General features: G+C 50.6%; 2 protein-coding genes across 2 annotated transcripts; one reads left to right on the forward strand and one right to left on the reverse strand.

Annotated features, from left to right (window-relative positions):
* Positions 1 to 785: 785 nt before the first annotated feature.
* Positions 786 to 8,274, forward strand: GLRG_11535 (FAT domain-containing protein; the record flags this gene model as incomplete). Its single annotated transcript, XM_008102219.1, has 4 exons — positions 786 to 850; positions 920 to 987; positions 1,054 to 7,760; positions 7,816 to 8,274. 4 exons carry the CDS (start codon positions 786 to 788, stop codon positions 8,272 to 8,274), a joined length of 7,299 nt encoding a protein of 2,432 aa, XP_008100410.1.
* An 823-nt stretch (positions 8,275 to 9,097) lies between these two features.
* Positions 9,098 to 11,102, reverse strand: GLRG_11536 (beta-lactamase; the record flags this gene model as incomplete). Its single annotated transcript, XM_008102220.1, has 5 exons — positions 9,098 to 9,576; positions 9,646 to 9,795; positions 9,961 to 10,203; positions 10,305 to 10,472; positions 11,072 to 11,102. The coding sequence occupies 5 exons, from the start codon at positions 11,100 to 11,102 to the stop codon at positions 9,098 to 9,100; spliced, it is 1,071 nt and encodes a 356-aa protein (XP_008100411.1).
* Positions 11,103 to 12,476: the final 1,374 nt, after the last annotated feature.

The raw sequence follows: 12,476 nt of genomic DNA on the forward strand, positions 1-12,476 counted from the left end.
CCAACAAGTGGTGGCGAAGTCAGTAGGTAGTTTCGCGAGTCGTCGTAATGGTCAGTTGGTATCATCACATATGCGACACAGAAAACGGCCCGTCGCATGGTCACAGTACTTGGTATCCCAGTGCCACCCGCTGGCGGGCTGATAAGATAAGGGGAGAAAAGGTTAGGAATGGACGAGCTCCTGGGGTAGCAACAATGCGCCTCCTCTATGGAGTACTGCGACTGCACGGTGGAAGCTCCTCGGTTTAGGAACTGGGTGCCACAGTGGAGAATTAGTAGACAGTGCGTAAAGTTCCAATTTCCATACGCAACGGTGTTGAGGATCACTGTGTGAGCACGGTATACTCACCAAGGTACTCCCGTTCTTTGCGCCACTGCTGCCTCCAGCGGTTGACCCTCCATTCCACTGTCGCACTTTCCGTCACTTGCAGACTGGTCTTGCTCTCGGCCTGGTTCTCGTACCTCCCATCAATTGAGCCTCTTCACTTTATCTTCAGGACCACACCATCCCTCCTTTTTCTGATTTCATATTCCTCTCCCAACTGTGCTTCTATACGCCCTTTTGCTCGGTAACAAGTAGCCGCCGACTCGACGCAGATACCCAACGACAATATTTCCCCTCTTTCGCGGTCGGGAGCGCGCCACCTCCTCGCATTCGAACCCGAAATCGACCATCAAACGCCTCCCTCCCCCGAACTCTCGTCAGCGCAAACCTTTCCCTTCACCGCCGGTCGATGTTTCTCTTACTCTGATTCTCGAACGCTCGGGTGCGCCAGCCAGTGAGCCATGGCGACCCAACAACAGATCGCTCTCGAGCGACTTGACAATCTTGTCAGGGACCTGAGGTCTCGGTAGGCCTCCCCGCCCCTCACATCAACTATCAAGATGGACCTTGAACATAGCTTCTAATTCTCCCCCAGAACCTCGGACGATGTTCGAAAGCGAGCAGCATTGCAGCTTAGAGAGCTCGTGCTAGTTTGTCATCGAGGTAAAACCATCCACTCCTTGACCCCGGCACTGCCTACTACAGCCAACTGACCTGCCATCTTCGCAGACCTCCCTCTCGAACAATTCAACACCATCTACGGGCACGTCAACAACAAAATCACACAGCTCATTTCTCACGGAAATGACTCCTCCGAACGCTTGGGCGGCGTCTACGCCCTCGACGCCCTCGTCGACATTGAAGTGTCCGAGCAGTCAACCAAGATGTTCGCCCGTTTCAACCAAAACCTCAAGACAATACTGCGCGGCAAGGACATCAACCCGATGCAGGCCGCCGCTGTTGCCCTGGGAAAAATGTGCCGACCGGGCGGTTCTATGATAAGCGAGCTGGTTGAGTCCGAAACCCAGATGGCCCTCGAGTGGCTGCAGAGTGAACGAGTTGAGGAGCGCCGCTATAGTGCAGCCCTCGTCTTGCGCGAGTTGGCAAGACAAGCACCTACCCTCATGTACAATTATGTCGGCCTGGTGCTTGACCTCATCTGGAACAGTCTGAGAGATAACCGCCACCTTATTCGCGCCACCTCTGCCGAGACCGTTGCTGCATGTTTCCGGATCATTAGAGAGCGAGACCAGGAACTGAAGCAGACATGGATGGAGAAGGCTTATGCCGAACTTTTGCGCGGGTTGCAGCACGGCACCGTCGAGTACATCCACGCCTCACTTCTCATGCTCAAGGAGCTCCTCGAGCAGGGCGGCATGTTCATGCAAGAGCACTATCCCGAAGCGTGCGAAATCGTCTTGCGGTACAAGGATCACCGCGACGTCACAATTCGGAAGACCGTCGTCCTCCTCATTCCCGACCTTGCGAGTTACTCCCCCGCCGAGTTTGACCGAAGCTACCTGCACAAATTCATGGTCTACCTCTCCGGCATGCTCAAGAAGGACAAGGAGAGAAACGACGCATTTCTTGCTATTGGCAATATTGCGAACTCGGTCAAGAGCGCCATTGCCCCGTACCTCGACGGTGTCATGACCCACGTCAGGGAAGGCCTGAGCTTGGCAGCTCGCAAGAGGGGTTCAGTCGACGCCGTCTTCGAGTGCATAAGCCGCCTCGCTGTTGCTGTTGGCCAGACTCTCAGCAAATACATGGAGGCTCTTCTTGATCCCATCTTCGAATGCGACCTGACGCCAAAGCTGACCCAAGCCCTTGTTGACATGGCCTTTTACATCCCGCCAGCCAAGGATACCATCCAGAACCGATTGCTCGATATGCTCAGCATGGTCCTTTGTGGAGAGCCTTTCAAGCCCCTGGGAGCCCCGCATCCGAACACGCTCACAGCCGTGCCCGCTGTCCCAAAAGACTCCAAAGACCCTATGGCTTACGAACACCGCAAAGCTGAAGTCAAGCTTGCCCTCAACACACTTGGCAGCTTTGACTTCACCGGGCACGTTCTCAACGAGTTTGTCCGTGACGTGGCGGTGAAATATGTTGAGGACGAAGACCCAGAGACAAGAGAGGCTGCTGCCCTTACTTGCTGCCAGCTCTATGTGCGCGATCCAATTGTCAACCAGACAAGTTACCATGCACTCCAGGTTGTTGGCGATGTCATTGAAAGACTGCTCACGGTCGGCGTATCGGATCCTGAGCCGAATATCAGACGGACGGTCCTCGCAGCCCTCGATGAGCGCTTTGACAGACATCTGGCCAAGGCAGAGAACATTCGCACCCTTTTCTTTGCACTCAACGACGAAGTCTTTGCCATCAGGGAGGTTGCAATCTCCATCATTGGTCGTCTTGCCCGATTTAACCCTGCCTACGTAATCCCTTCCTTGCGCAAAACTCTCATCCAGCTTTTGACCGAGCTTGAGTTCTCTGATGTCGCAAGAAACAAGGAGGAAAGCGCAAAGCTGCTCAGCCTGTTGGTACAGAATGCCCAGGGACTGGTCAAGCCATACGTTGACCCGATGATGTCGGTTTTGCTCCCAAAGGCCAACGACCCCAGCGCTGCTGTGGCCGCAACAATTCTCAGGGCTATTGGCGAGTTGGCGACTGTCGGTGGTGAAGAAGTGTTGCCATACAAAGATAGGTTAATGCCTCTGATCATCGAAGCCCTGCAAGATCAGAGCTCAAACAACAAGCGCGAAGCAGCTCTCCACGCCCTGGGCCAGCTGGCAAGCAACTCCGGCTATGTCATCGAGCCCTATCTGGAATATCCTCAGTTACTGGAGTTGCTCCAGGGTATTATCCGCACTGAAGGTCAGCGCGGGCCTCTTCGACAGGAGACCATCAAGCTGATGGGTATTCTGGGAGCCCTGGACCCGTACAAGTACCAGCAGGTGGAGCAGCGTCGCCCAGATGCCGAGCGCCGTGTTGAGAGCACTCAAATGACGGATATTTCTCTTATGATGACGGGTCTTACGCCATCCAGCAAAGAGTACTTCCCAACAGTTGTCATCAATGCGCTTCTTCAAATCCTCAAGGACAACTCTCTTTCGAACCATCATGCGTCTGTCATTGAGGCCATCATGAATATCTTCCGTACCCTCGGTCTGGAGTGTGTATCGTTCCTCGACCGAATTATCCCGGCTTTCCTCGGCGTGATTCGTGCGGCAGACAAGACACGTCTCGATTCTTACTTCAGCCAGCTGGCCACACTAGTCTCTATCGTCAGGCAGCACATTAGGAACTTTCTGCCCGAGATCGTCGAAAGCTGTCAGGAATTCTGGAATACCACAAGTACGCTCCAGTCCACAATCATGAGTCTGGTGGAAGCCATTTCCCGCTCACTCGAGGGCGAGTTCAAAATCTATCTCGCCGGGTTGCTACCCCTAATGCTTGGCGTACTTGAGAAGGACACCACCACGCGGCGGACGCCGTCTGAGAAGGTCCTCCACGCATTCCTCGTCTTTGGCTCAAGTGCTGAGGAGTACATGCACTTGATCATTCCTGTTATTGTCAGGACGTTCGAGAAGCAAGGCCAGCCCACCCCATTAAGGAAGCAAGCGATTGAGACGATTGGCAAGATTACGTATCAGGTCAATTTGAACGACTACGCCGCCAAGATCATTCACCCGCTCACCCGCATTCTGGGTAGTGGAGATATCACGTTGCGCGTTGCGGCTCTGGACACCCTCTGTGCATTGATCCAGCAGCTCGGCAAGGATTACCTCCACTTCATGGGCACTGTCAACAAGGTCCTCGCACAACATCAGATCCAGCACCAGAACTATGACTTGCTGGTCACCAAGCTCCAGAAGGGCGAGGTGCTCCCGCAAGACCTTGGTGCCGGAGACCGCTTTATTGACCGTGTTGATGACCAAGCAGCGTTTGCCGACCTCGGTGCAAAGAAGCTGGAGATGAACGCCATCCATCTCAAGCAGGCGTGGGACACGAAAGGCAAGTCAACCAAGGAGGATTGGCAGGAATGGCTTCGTAGGTTCTCCACGACCTTGCTCACTGAGTCGCCCAATCATGCGCTCCGCGCCTGCGCCGCTCTTGCCAGCTCTTACCTGCCGCTGGCGCGCGAGCTGTTCAACTCAGCATTCGTTTCATGCTGGAGCGAATTGTACGAGCAGTTCCAGGACGAGCTGATCCAGAACATCGAAAGCGCCATCAAATCCGAGAATGTCCCCCCCGATCTGCTCGGTCTTTTGCTCAATCTCGCCGAGTTTATGGAGCACGACGACAAGGCATTGCCCATCGACATTCGAGTGCTCGGCCGTGAGGCTGCACGCTGCCACGCCTATGCGAAGGCCCTTCACTACAAGGAGTTGGAGTTTCTGCAGGATCAAAGCAGCGGGGCGGTTGAAGCTCTTATCGTGATCAACAACCAGCTCCAGCAGTCTGATGCAGCCATTGGTATTCTCCGTAAGGCACAGCTTTACAAAGAGGGAATTCAGCTTAGAGAGACGTGGTTCGAGAAGCTGGAGAGATGGGAGGAGGCTCTTGCCTTTTACACAAAACGCGAAATGGAGGTTCCTGACGACAAGCCTGTGCCCGTCGAGATTATCATGGGCAAGATGCGATGTTTGCACGCTCTCGGCGAGTGGGAGGCTCTAGCGGGCATCGCCGGCAATACCTGGGCCAACTCCTCGCCAGATGTTCAGCGTTTAATTGCTCCTCTTGCAACCGCAGCTGCATGGGGCCTCAGCAAGTGGGATTCAATGGACAACTATCTGCAGTCCATGAAGCGCTACTCGACTGACCGATCATTCTTTGGCGCTATCCTCGCTCTGCACCGCAACCAGTTTAGGGAAGCTGTCAACTGCGTGCAGCAAGCTCGAGAAGGCCTCGACACGGAGCTCAGTGCACTGGTTAGTGAGTCGTACAACCGAGCTTACCAGGTCGTGGTTAGAGTCCAGATGCTGGCCGAGCTTGAGGAGCTCATCGTCTACAAACAGACCGACGACAAGAAGAAGGCGACAATGAGACGCACCTGGGAGACGAGGCTCAAGGGCTGTCAACGAAACGTGGAGGTGTGGCAAAGGATGCTGCGTCTCCGCCATTTGGTTATCAGCCCGACGGAGAACATGCACATGTGGATCAAGTTCGCCAACCTATGCCGCAAATCTGGTCGCATGGGGCTCGCTGAGAAGTCCTTGAAGCAGCTTATCGGCGTCGAACAAACTCCTCTGGAGTCCCTAATCCCTTACTGGAATGAGAGACAGCAGCCAAGCGCCGCTGTTCCGAGAAACATCCCGTCCCAGGTTATCTACGCTATGCTCAAGTATGAGTGGGAGGTTGGTCAGCAGCCCGCGTTCCGCACATCCGGCATCTCCGAGAGGACCCTCTACTGCCTTCGCAAGTTCACGAACGATTCGGCACACCGGTATGAGGCGACCAAGGCTCATCTCACGGCGCAGGCTCCCAATGGAATGGACTTGTCAAGCGAATATGGATTTCCTCATCAGATTGATCCCAGCCTCATGAACCCTCAAACGCAGAAGGCCCTCTACGATCAGACCGTCCTCTTGGCCAAGTGCTACCTGCGCCAAGGTGAATGGCTCATTGCCTTGAATAAGGAGAGTTGGCAATATGAGCACGTCCAGGATATCTTGACTTCGTACTCCCAAGCCACGAAGTACAACCCGCGTTGGTACAAGGCATGGCACGCATGGGCTTTGGCCAACTTTGAGATTGTGCAAGCCCTGGCCACTAGGGGTGAAAGGACCGACCACATGGTCATTGAGCATGTTGTACCGGCTGTCCGGGGCTTCTTCAAGTCCATTGCTCTTTCTGCTGGTAGCTCTCTGCAAGATACCCTCCGTCTCTTGACGCTCTGGTTTACACACGGTGCGAGTGCCGACGTGAACGCGGCCGTCACTGAAGGGTTCACCAACGTCAGCGTCGATACCTGGCTTGAGGTCATTCCACAGCTGATCGCTCGAATCAACCAGCCGACACGTCGCGTACAGCAGTCGATCCATAGCCTTCTGGCAGATGTTGGTAGAGCACACCCGCAGGCTCTGGTTTACCCGTTGACTGTGGCGATGAAGTCGTCGCAAAACACTCGCCGATCGAGATCCGCTGCTCAGATTATGGATAGTATGCGTCAGCACAGCGCCAATCTCGTTTCACAAGCCGATATCGTGAGCCACGAACTTATCAGGGTCGCGGTGCTATGGCACGAGCAATGGCACGAGGGTCTCGAAGAAGCTTCGCGGCTCTACTTTGGGGATCACAACATCGAGGGCATGTTTGCTACTCTCGAACCACTCCACGACCAGCTTGAGCGTGGCCCGGAGACTCTACGTGAGATATCTTTCACCCAAGCCTTTGGAAGAGACCTCACCGAGGCCCGCGAATGGTGCCGTCAGTACGAGGCTAGCCGAGACGTCAATGATCTCAACCAGGCATGGGATCTCTACTACCAGGTCTTCCGGCGCATCTCGCGACAGTTACCTCAGCTTACTACGCTTGAGCTGCCCTACTGTTCGCCGAAGTTGCTCGCCGCCAAAGACCTCGACCTCGCGGTACCCGGAACCTACCGCAGCGGCCAGCCAATCGTCCGCATCATGGAGTTTGAGGGTACGTTTACTGTTATCAACAGTAAACAGCGGCCTCGCAAGCTCAACATCAGTGGCAGCGACGGTGTTTCGTATGCCTTCTTGCTCAAGGGCCACGAGGATATCCGCCAGGACGAACGAGTTATGCAGTTGTTCGGTTTGTGCAACACCTTGTTGGCGAACGATTCGGAGTGTTACAAGCGACACCTGAACATCCAGCGGTACCCGGCGATTCCGCTCTCCCAAAACTCGGGTCTGTTGGGATGGGTACCCAACAGTGACACTCTCCATGTGTTGATTAGGGAATACCGTGAGAGCAGAAAGATCCTCCTTAATATCGAGCATCGTATCATGCTCCAGATGGCCCCCGACTACGACAACCTGACGCTCATGCAGAAAGTCGAGGTCTTTGGCTATGCCCTTGACAACACGACGGGTCAGGATCTCTATCGTGTGCTGTGGCTCAAGAGCAAAAGTTCGGAGGCTTGGTTGGAACGCCGTACCAACTACACGCGCTCCTTGGGCGTCATGTCAATGGTTGGATACATCCTCGGTCTTGGCGATCGTCACCCGTCTAACCTCATGCTCGATCGTGTGACTGGCAAGATAATCCACATCGACTTTGGCGACTGCTTCGAAGTGGCTATGAAACGCGAGAAGTATCCAGAGCGTGTGCCATTCCGACTGACCCGCATGCTCACCTACGCCATGGAGGTGAGCAACATTGAGGGCAGCTTCCGCATCACTTGCGAGCACGTCATGAGAGTGCTGAGAGACAACAAGGACAGTGTTATGGCTGTCTTGGAAGCGGTAAGTCTATTCGTTTTGCCCCTTGCTGCTGGCTTCAGCTAATCCGGTTCTCTAGTTCATCCATGATCCCCTTCTAACCTGGCGCCTTACGAATGCGGCCAGCCCGGCGGGACCGAACTTCCGATCTGAACGCGAGTCGGCTCTTGCTGGCCCACAAGCCGCGCGAGCCCGTCGCCCATCCGTTCTCGATGCTGATGTGGCGCCATCCGAACTGCTTGCCGCGGGCGATCCTGGTATGCCGGGAGGCGCCGTAGCACGCTCTCGGTCGAGAACCAACTCTTCCATGGCTCACGAAGGCAGTGTTGTCAACGGTAACCACGGACAAGACCCGACGGAGATCCAGAACGCACGGGCCGTGGAGGTATTGGACCGTGTTTCTCAGAAGTTGACGGGCAAGGATTTCAAACCGAATGAGGAGCTTGATGTCATCAATCAAGTCAATAAGCTCATCACGGAGGCGACGAAGCTGGAGAATCTCTGCCAGCATTACATAGGATGGTGCAGCTTCTGGTAAACCAGTCGGTGCGTGCACGAGATCTTCTGCCGGGAGTCGCGAGAGACGAGCCAAATGTTACTGGAAACAGAGGCAACTCTTTGGAGTTCTGGAAAGGCCTTTGGCTGGGTTGTCCATCGCTGCGGCGTTGGCGAGTATCTCTCTTCGATGTGTGAGTAGCTTCCCTGGCCTGTATGTCAGGTCTTTTTTCTTCAGCTTCTGTATATGTATACCGGATCACGGGTCACGCGGGGACGATTTTTTGTCAGGGGCCGCACACGGCCTTTTTCGTTTGGACGAGGCATATGGCATGGCGTAATGGTAACCAGAAAATTCAATGGCAATTTCCTACATGGTATTCCGGCATAGGAGTGAGATATGACGTACACAACTGCCCATTCGAGTCAATAGCGTCTTGTCTATCCATTGCCACGCTCTCACTATCATAATCAACTCCTTCTCCTATTTCCGTGAACCGCTTCATTTCTTAACCTTTGTCAAAATGGCACCAAAGGGCAGGGCCGGGATTGTCTTGGTCGGCCCATCCGCTGTGGTGGTGAAGGCAAAGTCTTCCAAAGCGAAGTGATTGAATGTGTTACGGTCGATCAGACACCAGGTTTGACATCCGCCTTCGGCATAGGACAGCTTCTTATCGACCTCTGGTTCATCATGGTTCTTGTACACAGTGCATCATGACCACTGATCGCCTTCGCGGATGTTGGTCCCTCCTACTGACGTGGAAGGTCTTACGCGAGGGGCTCGGACTGTATATAGTTGGAGATATTGGGGAGCAGGTCAACACCACGAACTTTGTAGTCGTTAGTGACAAGCCTAGGCCGCGTGGTCAATGGACAAAGTTCGTCTTCTGGTCGGTGAAGGTTCCGGCAACGGCCGCGTGGGCAGATTCTTTGCTGGCCTTCTCAAGGGTTAGGATGAGAACCTTCATCACGAGGGAGATGTCTTGCGTCGGCAATGAGAATGTAGCTGCCGACTGTGCGCCGGTCGCATGGATGAAGGTAACGAGGTCGTAGTCGGGAACGATGATGAGCACGTTGGTAGAGAGACCGAGGTCACCGAACTTGATGTAGAAGGACACGGGAACGCCCGATTCGAGAAGCGTGAAAGACGCCCAGATTTCCCAGGGCGCGCTGATCGAGTATCCCCGCGAAAAGTTAAAGACATGGGGCTTCAGCCAGAATCCCACGTTGATGCCAATATCAGACGAGAGGATCGCGGCGCCGAAGGTAAGCATGTCACGTTTGTTGGTGTAGATGCCACCGGCAGAGGCGTAGATATCAAGATCACCGCCCCATGTAGGCTCGCCTTTGGGGACAAAGCATCATACATTGTTCGCTGGGACGGCCATTGATGTATTGGTGAGGTCAAGGGGACTGAGGAAGGTCTTGACAAGAATATATTCATATGTCTTGTTATTGGTAGCTTCGACGACGGGGGAGAGAATTTCAAGGCCAATACTGAAGTAGACGAGAGTCGTATTGGGGCGAATGAGAGGAGGCGTGTTGTTGAGACCCGTCAGGAGGTCTGGGAATTGTCAGGTGACTTGCCTGGAACACTTGATAACTCTTCGTGTCATTGGCGGCGGGCGGGAGGCCTAAGGCTGCCCAGTTGCCAGGAAATACGGCGAGGTTAGTGGCAATTGGCTTTAGTTAGTGATGAAAGGGTATGCAATAAGGGGGGTGTACTCACTGTCACCCCCTAATCCAGAAAGGTGAGAAGTGAGGTCCCAGATGGTGATGTTATCCAATGGAATGAAGTTGAACTGACCCTCGTTCTGGACGGCCTCGGTCTTGAGCTGCAGGAGGTATTCGATCACAGAGTCTGTCTTCTTGATACAATGGTTCTGCAGGGCCACAAGAGTCGTGAACGGCTTGGTAATACTGCCACCGCGGTAAGTGGTGTGAATTTCAACCTTTGCAGTATTGCGGTTGTCTGCGACGCGCAGGGTGAAGGGCCAGTCAAAAGAAGAGGGTGGTCCTCGGGGATGAAATTTCCGTCGATGGAAACAGCAACCCCCTACAGGGAGGATATACGGTTGACGAGCCCCTCTTGGATCTCTTCAATGGTTTCCCTGACGGCCTTTAGGTCACTGGGAGTCTTTAATGATGGGATTGCTGTGCCAAGGGATGGATACAGATTGTCTCGGGTGCCCTTGAAGAGGGAGAACAAAGTAATGACATGCGCATGGTACTCGTAGTTAGCTGAGATCAAAAGATGAGGTGATTGTCGGGAACAGGCTGGACAAAAGAAAGAGCAGATACAGGATGCAAAACAGACTATGTGGTTTGTGCGGAGAAAAGGCGACTTGTAGCTGGCTTACTGACATGAGGTGCTGATGGAAGCAATTATCTCATTTACAACCACCTCAGCTTTTGCCCAACGGCGACAGATTTGAAGCTATCCTTGAACAGCGAATTTGGTGTTGGGGCTTCGCCACGAGAAAACACGTTGTAAGACATTGTTCAGTTATAGAATCAGGAGTTATTATAGACTGCAAATCAAGGACACTTAAAAGGCCAGACTTCAGAAAGACAATGATTGACAACGGACATACGTATTACGACGTAACGCTATTGAGCTTCTATCTGACCCAAGTTAATACATACGTCACGGAAAGTCCCGGGGCGCGTTCCTTACAAAGGCACCATAGTGATGCCCAAGTTTGTTTTTGCTATCGAGGTTATACCGCCGCTATCCTACGTCAGTATCAAATGTAGGCATCTGGTACTCCGGCAAGCCGCGGTGGACTTGCTGAGGCATAGCGCTGTTACGGTGGGGGGAGAAAACCAATGGGACTCACGGATGTTCTCCAAGATTGCTACGGGGTGCATATAATCGAAGAAGAATCCGCTCGTGGCCGCGAGGAATTGCTTGACGTGACCACAGGATGGGATATTGTTGGTATCACAGGGATCGCGATTAAGGTAGCCGCAATAGTATTAATTGACTATTAGTAGCTGGGGTGAAGATGATGAGAAAGGAAAAGAGAAGAGGTTGCTGCTGTAGGTATTTATAGTGGTGTAAGTGAGCCGCTAGGGTAAGTTATATAATAGTAAATTACATAACTATAGATTAGCTTTACTATTAAATAGTTAAATATCCTAACACTAGTAACTTTCTAAAGTAAAGGAAAATTACTATAAATAGCCTAGATACTACCTAGTAGCTAAAAAGCTTAAAAACGTAATAAAAATTAAAAGCCTAAAAGTATTTAATACTTTTTATTTATATAATCTATTATATAGCTTAAGAAACTTATCCCTTTATACTAATCTAAACTATTTTATTTTTAACTAGTTATTCTAGTGCCTTATTAAGTAATAATTTAGTAAATCTATTAGTAAGATTATTATTACCTTATATTTATTATACCTTATAGACTTTATATTACTTATATAACTACTAAAAGGCTATAATATTAATTATAAGCTTTTTTTTTTATAGTCTTAAGCTTAATAAGGTACTTATAAAGTAAGTATAAGTTAGTATAAAGGATTATTAGTATATATAGTAGCTTAAAGTAGTTAGTAATTATTATAATAGTTATACTAAGTATATAGGTAATATTAGTACTAGTAACTATACTATAGATCTTAAAGGCTAGTATACTTTAGGTAACTTACTTATACTTTATTAAACTAAAGTAAATAATATTACTAGTTATAGTAAATCTATTACTTATAGTAGTACTTATAGGTGCCTTATTAGTAAGAATAATAATAAATCCTAGCTATAAAGTAAAGTCCTTATTATTTATAAATAATCTATTTATAAAGATAAAAAGCTTTATAAATTTAAGGTTAAGTAAGTAAAATAATAAACTATAGTTAAGGTTATTTATTTACTATATAATATAATAGTTAAGTACTTTAATCTTATTTATATTAAGTAATTAGTATTATACTATAATAAAGTAGTTAAAGTACGCTTTAAGCTAGTAGACTAATATAATATATATACTATAGGCCTATTACTTAACGTACTACTTAGGTGCTTATAAAGATTCTTTATTAATAAGTTAAAGTCTTTTACCTTAGCCTTTTTATTAGAGAAAGAGCTTCCCCTTAGTAGTTAGAGATACTATACTACTATTAAAAGTAAGTAGGTTATTAATAGTAAGGATTTACTTCTCCTTAGTAGTAAATATAGCCTTAGTAAGCTTATTAGCCTTATAGGTAGAGAAGGATTTATCTAAAAGGGTAATA

Source organism: Colletotrichum graminicola (assembly GCF_000149035.1).
Source record: "Colletotrichum graminicola M1.001 genomic scaffold supercont1.91, whole genome shotgun sequence".
Lineage (NCBI taxonomy): Eukaryota > Fungi > Ascomycota > Sordariomycetes > Glomerellales > Glomerellaceae > Colletotrichum > Colletotrichum graminicola.